This window comes from Nothobranchius furzeri, chromosome 2 (assembly GCF_043380555.1).
Source record: "Nothobranchius furzeri strain GRZ-AD chromosome 2, NfurGRZ-RIMD1, whole genome shotgun sequence".
Lineage (NCBI taxonomy): Eukaryota > Metazoa > Chordata > Actinopteri > Cyprinodontiformes > Nothobranchiidae > Nothobranchius > Nothobranchius furzeri.
Window position 1 is genome coordinate 97,261,107 of NC_091742.1, and position 9,023 is coordinate 97,270,129.

Below are 9,023 nucleotides of genomic sequence, written 5' to 3' on the forward strand. Positions count from 1 at the left end.
ATGTGGGTCGTTATGTTGATCTTGGCCCTCTTTCTCCACGCTCAAAACCAGTTGTTACCAGTTTGGGAGTGAAAATTGATGCTGGACTTAAATTTGAGGCTCACATCAACTCAGTGATCCGGTCCAGTTTCTTTTACTTGAAACGCCTTGCAAATATCAAGCCTATGCTGTCGAGAGCCCACCTGGAGCGGGTACTGCATGCCTTTGTTATTTCTAGGCTGGATTACTGCAACTCTCTGTATGCCGGGTTGTGTCAGTCATCACTGCGTCGCCTACAGGTTGTGCAGAACAGCGCAGCAAGGTTCCTGACTGAGACCAGGAAACGGGACCACATCAGTCCGGTTCTGGCCTCCCTGCACTGGCTTCCGGTTTGCTATCATGCACAATTCAAAATCCTTGTCTTTGTTTACAATTTCTTCCAGGGTGGTGCTCCCCCCTATCTAGCCACACTCCTGACCAAACATTCCCCATCACGCGCTTTGCGCTCCTCTGAACAAGGCCTGCTCCCTGTCCCTCGTTCTAGGTGTCGTACTCGTGGGGACCGGGCTTTCTCAGTCCTAGCACCGTCTCTCTGGAACCAGTTGCCACCCTCAGTTAGGCTGTCCGCATCTCTGCCAGCCTTTAAGAGTCGCCTAAAAACACACCTTCTCCACTTGGCGTTTCCTGAACATGTTTGATTCGGCCCTCTTTTACGTTGAATTTCTTTCACAGTTTTCATTGGTTCACTTTTTCCCTTGTTTTACCCATCTGTCCTGTACTACAATGTTTCACCTTTTTTTGTAATTTGTATTTTGTAATTTGAATTGCTTTTATTTCTGAATTGCTTTTATTTTTGATTTATTCACTACATTTGTACTTCTACTGTACCATGTTCAGCGCCTTGGGCTTCCTGACAGGGTTGCGGAAGGCGCTTTATAAATAAAGCTTTGATTGATTGATTGATTGAGTGACGTAACAATTACAAAAAGAATATTAAAGCTGCAAGCAGCGTCGTTCGGCCCTCGCAGCTCCGCGCCGCTCCGGCCTGCCCGGCAGCCCGGGACACCAGGGCACGTCCGCGGAACAGAAACGTCGACCACCCCGACACCAGAAACCGCTAACGGTCACCACGTCCGCACCTCACTCTGACTCAGCATCCCCTCTGAGCCCACCATTGTCTCACCACTAAGGCATACCATCTATCTTTACCTCACTGGTGGTGTGATGACAGTGACCCAATTTTATGCTATTCTGACCACGTTTGTTAAAGTTATCGAAGGTTAAAGTTCACTAGGGGGCGCTGTGAGCAACTACAGAAAAGTCCCATTGAGGTCAGCTTTGGTTGACATAGATGGTTTTCTGTTTTCTTGCCATAAATCAGACGTTGTGTGTGTTATCTAAAGCCAGTGAGCTGAAAGGGGCGGAGCTACAGGGGTTTGAACCAACAACCACATCAATGTGTTTGGTGCAGTCACGTGATATCACAAGCCAAGTATAATGCCATTCTGACTTTGTCTTTAGAAGTTAATAAAGTTTGAACCCATCTAGGGGAGGCTGTGACCATTTACAACTAAATGCCATAGAGGTCATCTTTGGTCATCAATGATGGTTTTCTGTTAATTTGGCATCAATCAAACGTTGCATGGGTCATCTAGAGACAAAAAGCTGTAAGTGGGCGGTGTTAAGGTGAATTGAACAAGTGAGCACATACAATGTGTTGATTGCAGTTGTGTGATGACTCTCACCAAGTTTGATATAGGTTGGAGCTTTTTTGCAGAAGTTACAAAGGTTTTTTGAATCTAGGGGGCACTGTCCAAAATTTAGGAAATATTCCATGAAGAAGTTTGTAGGTTGATAACAGTCATTTGTGTGCAGTTTGGTGTGAATTGCATCATGTGAATTGCATCATGCATGTGTTATTCAGGGCCTAATATCTGTCAGGGGCGGAGCTAAAGTGATATGAACCAATTACTACAGGATTGTGTTGGGTGCCTTTGTGTGATGACACATAGGAAGTTTGGTGCAGTTAGGACCTCGTATGTAGGAGTTATTACTGTTTTAAAGGTATGTAGGGGGCGCTGTGGTGATATCATACAACATTCACCAACCGTTTTTGCTTCGTTGGCTAAAGGGCATGATTGTTCATTTCCATGTTCAGTCTCGGACAGATCGGAGGCTGTTTGTGGAAGTTGCAGTCAAACGTACGGTCACGGCGTCACGCTAGAATTCGCCATGGCATCAAAGCCCCTCCCTATCTGAAAAGCTATCAGATCTGAATGGTCATTACAGCATCATGAAGACAGTGCATGACCTTAGTGTCATGTTGACTAAATTGGAGGTGACAAATATGGGCATTTCAGCATAAAACAATAGACTTCCTGTATTCAGGGGGCGGGGCTTAGGTGATGTCAGCTTTCCACATTGTCATTGTCTTGAGATGTGGTCAGTGATCACACAGACAAAGTTTGATATAGATCTGATCATGCACATGGGAGTTATTAAGTCAAGTAATGTAATGGCGAAAGGTCAAACTTTGAGGCTTAGCCACGCCCACACCTTTATACTTATTTAAAATCCGACGGTTGAATTTTTTCCTCTATGTCTTAAGAGTATATAGCAGAAGTTTGAAGGCGATTGGTGAAAAGGGCGACGGAGCATCACTCTCCAAACAACGTGTGCGAAAACCACTAAATCGAGTACTCGGACCAAAATGGCCGACTTCCTGTGCGACTTTGCACTTGGCTCCAAGAGACTTTTTTGTAGATCCTGAGACACCACATTAGTGTACCAAATTTCGTAATCCTCATTCAAAGCATGGCTTGGGGCTGAAAGTTTTAGTGGTCCTAGGGGGCGCTATTTAAAAAAATAGGCCACGCCCACAAAAGTCAGCTGTCTATTTCTATCGGGGGTCCGACTACGATCATTCACAACAAATTTCGAGGTGATATAACGATAAATGGAGAAATGAGAGACAAACGTATTTCCATGGCGTGATGGCGAATTTCGCCATGCTACCAAAGCCCCGCCTTCTTTCAAAACCTGCCAGTACTGGAGACCAAGTGACCTCAACTAGTCTGCTGCTATTTGCCAGAGATTCCTGGTGATTGAGTAAAAGGAGTCCCATAGGGAGCTGTGAAAAAAAGAGTGGCGTGGCGACAGTTCAAAGTTTGAGGCTTAGCCACGCCCACACCTTTACACTTATTTAAAATCCGACGGTTGAATTTTTTCCTCTATGTCGTAAGAGTATATCGCCGAAGTTTGAAGGCGATTGATGAAAAGGGCGATGGAGCATCACTCTCCAAACAACGTGTGTGAAAACCACTAAATCGCGCACTTGGACCAAAATGGCCGACTTCCTGTGCGACTCTGCACTTGGCTCCAAGAGACTTTTTTGTAGGTCCTGTGACACCACATTAGTGTACCAAATTTCGTAATCCTCAGTCAAAGCATGGCTTGGGGCTGACAGTTTTAATGGTCCTAGGGGGCGCTATATCAGACAATAGGCCACGCCCACCGGATGTTCTCGTCAGATTTTTTGGGGGGCTGGGCTAGGATCACTCACAAGAAGTTTCGTGGCGATATCTTTAGAATTGACCAAATGAGAAGCAAACGTAAGGCCACGGCGGTACGCCTGACTTCGCCGCGCCACCGCAGCCCCGCCCTCTGCCGAAAACTCCCATAAAGTGACGCCAAGCAACCTCCACTTGTCGTGAGTTACCAGCTACAGTTTTTTGGTGATTAAGTGAAATGGGACACTTTGGGACCTTTCACAGTAAAACTTGACCTTTTTGGCCCTGAGGGGGCGGGGCTTGTGTGATGTCATAATCCGACCATTCAAATTACTTTGTGGGTGGATGATGAATGACCACAGAACGTTTGGTAACTATATTCCAATCAGTTATGAAGTTATAGCAATTTAAATTTTTTTGGCGAGTAGTCAAACTTCGAGGCCTGGCCCCGCCCCTTCAACATATACGAAAACTCAGAATCCTCGTCTCATTTTGTTCGCCCATCCCTTCTGAGCAATTTTACACAATTTTTGAGATGATCGTGCGAAAAATGATCGAGCAATCCAATCAGAAACAGACCCTAAAAACGGCAAAAATGGCTAAAAATCGCCATTTCAACCCAAAATGGCCGACTTCCTGTTTGATATTGACCATGGTTGCAAGAGACTTTTCTGTGCGGTCTGTTGAGTACTACAAGTGTACCAAATTTCATAACTGTACGATAAACTAAGCTTTATGGAGAGGGGTATTTTTCACCTTGTAGGGGGCGCTGTTCAGCCATTTTCTTTGCGATTTTTTTGGGACCTTTAAAATATCAAATTTTTCACCAGGCTTGACAAGTTTGCAAAATATTGTGAGTTTTGGGGTATGTTAAGGTCCCCAAAAAGCCGTTCAAAGGGGCACGAGAATAATAAAAAAGAAAGAATAAACAGAGCAAAAACAAGAGGCCTTCGCAGCGCTTTCGCTGCTCGGGCCTAATAATCAAAGTTTTCCCGTTTTATTTTAACCTGTCTAGAGCTTTCAAAGCTTAATTTCTGGGAAAAGTAGAAGGTTCTGACAGACCGGCATCTCTCTAACCCCCAAATTCCACTACCTCCGGTCCGCCCCCGCCTTCCGCAGCCGCTCGCTTCCGAACTCTATTTTTACTGGTACCCGCTCGACAACGGCTCTGTTCCGGTGCGGAGACCTGAGGTGGGCAAACAAGCATGCGCGGGATTTTCGAGATCTTGCGATACAGTCCGAGCAATAAACGCGGAAGTTAGATCCAAACACCCGTTGTGTGGGAGAAGCATCGACATGAACGGTTTAATCTGCCCATCATTTGTGTTGAGAGATCAGCAGTGTTTGGATCAACAAAGTGTGACTACTTTGATAGTGGAAACTGTATTTATGGCTTACTTTTGTGCATTTAAACTTCAGCCGCCACTGACAGTTGTTAAAAGTTGTTAAACCTGTGCATATGAAACAAAAAACGCCTTTTGTTTATCGATGTATTGTGAAAAACGGAAGTTGTGCTCGCTCCTTTTCCTGTTGGGCGTTTGTGATTTCTGTCCATTTACTGCGGAGGTGCTCCGGCGTCCGGCAAAAATAGGATCGATTCTATTTTTGCCGGACGCCGGAAGAGAGGGCGGCGCACGGCGCCGCACTGCCGGAGCACGGCCGCAGTAGTGGAATTGCTCTGATTGACTAGAACGGGACAGATTTTGCTCCGGCGTTCGTGTCGGACCGGACCGGAGCGGAGGTAGTGGAATTTGGGGGTAACTGTTCGTCTGGTGCAACCTGACTGTAGATATTTAGGTGCACCATTGAGCAATGGAGTCATATTTGTGACCAGAATCATCGCTTTTGTCCAAAGCGACTTACAAGTTATAATCGGCATATTGCCCTTGAGGCTAACAACAACAATAACAACAACTTGACATTAGTCATAGAGAGTAGGGAACAAGGAGTGGACAGTAGAGAGGTGGGGACGGGTGCAGGGACGGTGCTAGTTAAGAAGATGCTCTCTGAAGAGCAGGGTCTTTAGGAGTTTCTTGAAAATTGAAAAGGAAGCCGCAATTCTGGTAGTGCCTTCATTGGAACATTTTTAATTGCCACATTACTCAACATTTTTCTTTTTATCTGTCCAGAACTTCCACAGCATCATATCTGGGAAAAAGAAGATGTTCTGACTGACCAGCAGCTCTCTGACCAAGAGTCAACCTCCAGATTGGACCAGGAGGAACCAGAACATCCACTGATCACAGAGGACCAGCCAGAACTCTATATCCATCAGCATGAAGAGCAGTTCCTTTTGAAGCAAAAGCATGTAACCTTCGTTGAGACTTCTCCTTCTAACGAAACAGACTGCCATGATTCAGAACCCAACAGGAACCAACCCTTGAGTCAGAATTCTACAGAAGCAGAGAACCAAGATCAGGGTGGATGCAGGAAAGAAAATTCAGAATCAAACAGCAATGAAGAACTGACGCGTAATAAAAGACGTCTGCGAAGCGAAGATCACAGAGACAATGTAGATGTTCAGACACTAAAAAAGCACAAGAGGGCTCACATAGGTGAGAGGCCATTTTATTGTAAGCTCTGTGAAAAATCTTTCAGTCACAAGTCTTGTTTATGTCGTCACATGAGAACTCACACAGGTGAGAAACCATATCCATGTAAAACTTGTGGTAAATGTTTTACTGCCAGTAGTGGCTTGACTTATCACATGAGAACTCACACAGGTGAGAAGCCATATCCATGTAACACTTGTGGTAAATGTTTTAGTACCAGTGGTAACTTGACTAAACACATGAGAACTCACACAGGTGAGAAGCCATATCCATGTAAATCTTGTGGTAAATGTTTTAGTACCAGTGGTAACTTGACTAAACACATGAGAACTCACACAGGTGAGAAACGATATCTATGTAACACTTGTGGTAAATGTTTTACTGCCAGTAGTGGCTTGACTAAACACATGAGAACTCAACACAGGTGAGAAGCCATATCCATGTAAAACTTGTGGTAAATGTTTTAGTGTCAGTAATAACTTGTTTTATCACATGAAAACTCAACACAAGTGAAAAGTATTTTCCAAGTTTGGTCTGTAAGAGATTCAGCCAGATATTTTCTTTAACTTCTCGTGAAAATTCACACTTGAGTTTGTATACATTAAAATGTATGTTTTTTTTTCTTCTTAAAGTTGAGAAGAATTAAGATTTTGACTACATTTAGTCACATATACCTTAGGCATGAACTAGCCCAGTGTGACACATGTACAGAAATATTTTTAGGATGAACGTTGATGGAAAAAGTATTAAAAAAAAAGGCAAAATTGCTTTTTATGTCTAATTGTGGACTCTGTTTATATTTAAGCCCTAAGTTTAAGGTGTGGTTGACTGACTAAAAAAAATAATAATTTTTTTTTTGTAATTATAATTGATCACTTTTCATGCAGGCTGAACATGAAAACAGTCTCCTACACCTTTCTCCTGCATTAGCTTCTGATAGAAAATAGATGAAACTTATGTATTTGAAAAGCCTCACAGATCTATGTCACACTGTGAATTAGCATTCATGGACTCGATGATCTTGATTCATGACAGGGAAGACTGTTGTTTTAACATCCGGTAATCAGCAGTGGATGTCTCGGCTAGTTTAAGCTAACTGTCAGCATTAGCAACTACACCTCACAGCAGAAGGTCCTCCAAGCTCGTGTATTTTGAGAGATAAAATATCCATGTTGCAAGTCAGTGGTAGAGTTGCATTGCTGTTATCCAATCCGTGGCGAGATGTCCACATATCAGAAATAAGACTCCAAAACCCCGCCGTTTAAAGTTCAGCTGATATGTGGAAAACTTTTAGGTCTGAGAAAGGGTGCAACAGTATATTTTTTCCCCCTGAGAACCATTTACGAGGTATTCAATCCTACCAGAGACCACCGCACTGAAAAAAATGTGTCACCCACTCAATGAACAAACGCTAATTCTAAAGCTCTGTTAAAGGCACACTGACATTTTTTTCTTTTTTTTTTGAATAAAATTCTATGTAGTCTATTAAAAAAATTAATCTTTTTTTATTGATATTTGTAATCGTTTATTCTAATTTAGCTGGAAATTTTCCTTTTTAATATACATAAACTGTCGTTGGCCAATATTTTAATTGTTTAGCATTTTTCATTAGTCTTTATTTTCAAGGTTTGTTTTTGTTCTGTTTAGTTTTAGTTTCATTTACTTTTCAGTTTCAGTTTAGTTTTTATTAGTTTTAATCGATTTTTTATAGGTTTTTGTAATATTTAGTTACATATCAGTGACAAGACCGGTAGTCTGGTACTGATAATAGAAATTGCTGTGTGTAACCAAACTTTTCAAAACCATATTCTTTTTGAACAGGTGAGCTACCATACGTTCCAGGCAGAATAACAAAAAATGAACTGAACAGGATACAAACCAGCTGCAGAATGCATTTTCAAAACAGCAAGTGTATGTAGGTCAACAGAACTTGCAATCTCTGAAGTAAATTAGATTAATTTAAATATGAATATTAGGAGACAATAAGTTAAATGCTGGTTCTACAGTTCTGACAAGACAATGGAACTGACTGACATCACTAAAACCACAATAGTGCAGGACACTCCTGCACTATGAGATGGACACGTTAACAGCTTGAGTGAATCTCAGACTAGCTGTTAACTCGTTCACATGGGACGTTGCTGGAATGGTGTCGCGACATATCCACAACTTTACTGCAATGTTGTGACAACATTGCTATTATAACCAGAGGTGGAAAGTAACGAATTACATTTACTCACGTTACTGTAATTGAGTAGCTTTTTTGTAAATTTATACTTTTTAAGTCGTTTTTAAAATCTGTACTTTTACTTTTACTTGAGTAAGTTTTAAAAAAAGAATTGTAATTCGCTACATTTTAAATCATATCCGTTACTGAGTAAAAATAAATTTTAGGCTTAATAAATTAAAAATATTACGTGTAGCAGCGTCGGAACAGAAAGAGACACCTGCATGAGCGCTGCATCTAAACCGGGGGGGGGGCTACACGCTTTATGATGAGGACAAACAGCCATTTTTACCGCAGTTTTGCTCAAAAACATCAGTTCAGTCCCTCTGATCCACTCGCTGTTTACCTCCTCTCTCCCTCCTCTCCTGTGGGTTGGAACCCGCACCTTCGCACACCGGTGTGACGTCATCAGAATTCTGCTCGGTTCGGCAACCAGACTCGGTTCCGTGTTTGAAATGTGTTTCCTTACCGCTGTAATGTGAGGAAATATGGGTTTTCTGTGCAAAAGGTCATTTGACTCGGCTGGGTCAAAGAGCTGGGTCGCTGAGAACTTTCACCCACAGATTGAGACCTTTGCAGACATGAAGTCTGCAAGAGTCTGCTGGAAACCATAACATCTGCCACCTGCAGTACCAGAAGAAGGAGTTCTCATGGACAAGTAGTCATAACATAACAAGTCTTAAAACTTCCTTTCTTGATTTTAATGTTAAAGAATAATCATTATCATTTTGCTCATTATAAATGTGTTTAATCAAA

General features: G+C 42.4%; 1 protein-coding gene across 1 annotated transcript in view; it reads left to right on the forward strand.

The window, feature by feature from the left end:
• Positions 1-8,618, forward strand: part of LOC129154107 (zinc finger protein 892-like) — a 338,014-nt gene extending 329,396 nt beyond the window's left edge. Inside the window, exon 5 of the mRNA XM_070548458.1 lies at positions 5,618-8,618. Within this exon, the coding sequence (XP_070404559.1) occupies positions 5,618-6,468 (851 nt within the window). The 3' untranslated portion in view covers positions 6,469-8,618. The remainder of the gene's footprint in view (positions 1-5,617) is intronic.
• The last annotated feature ends 405 nt before the right edge of the window (positions 8,619-9,023 follow it).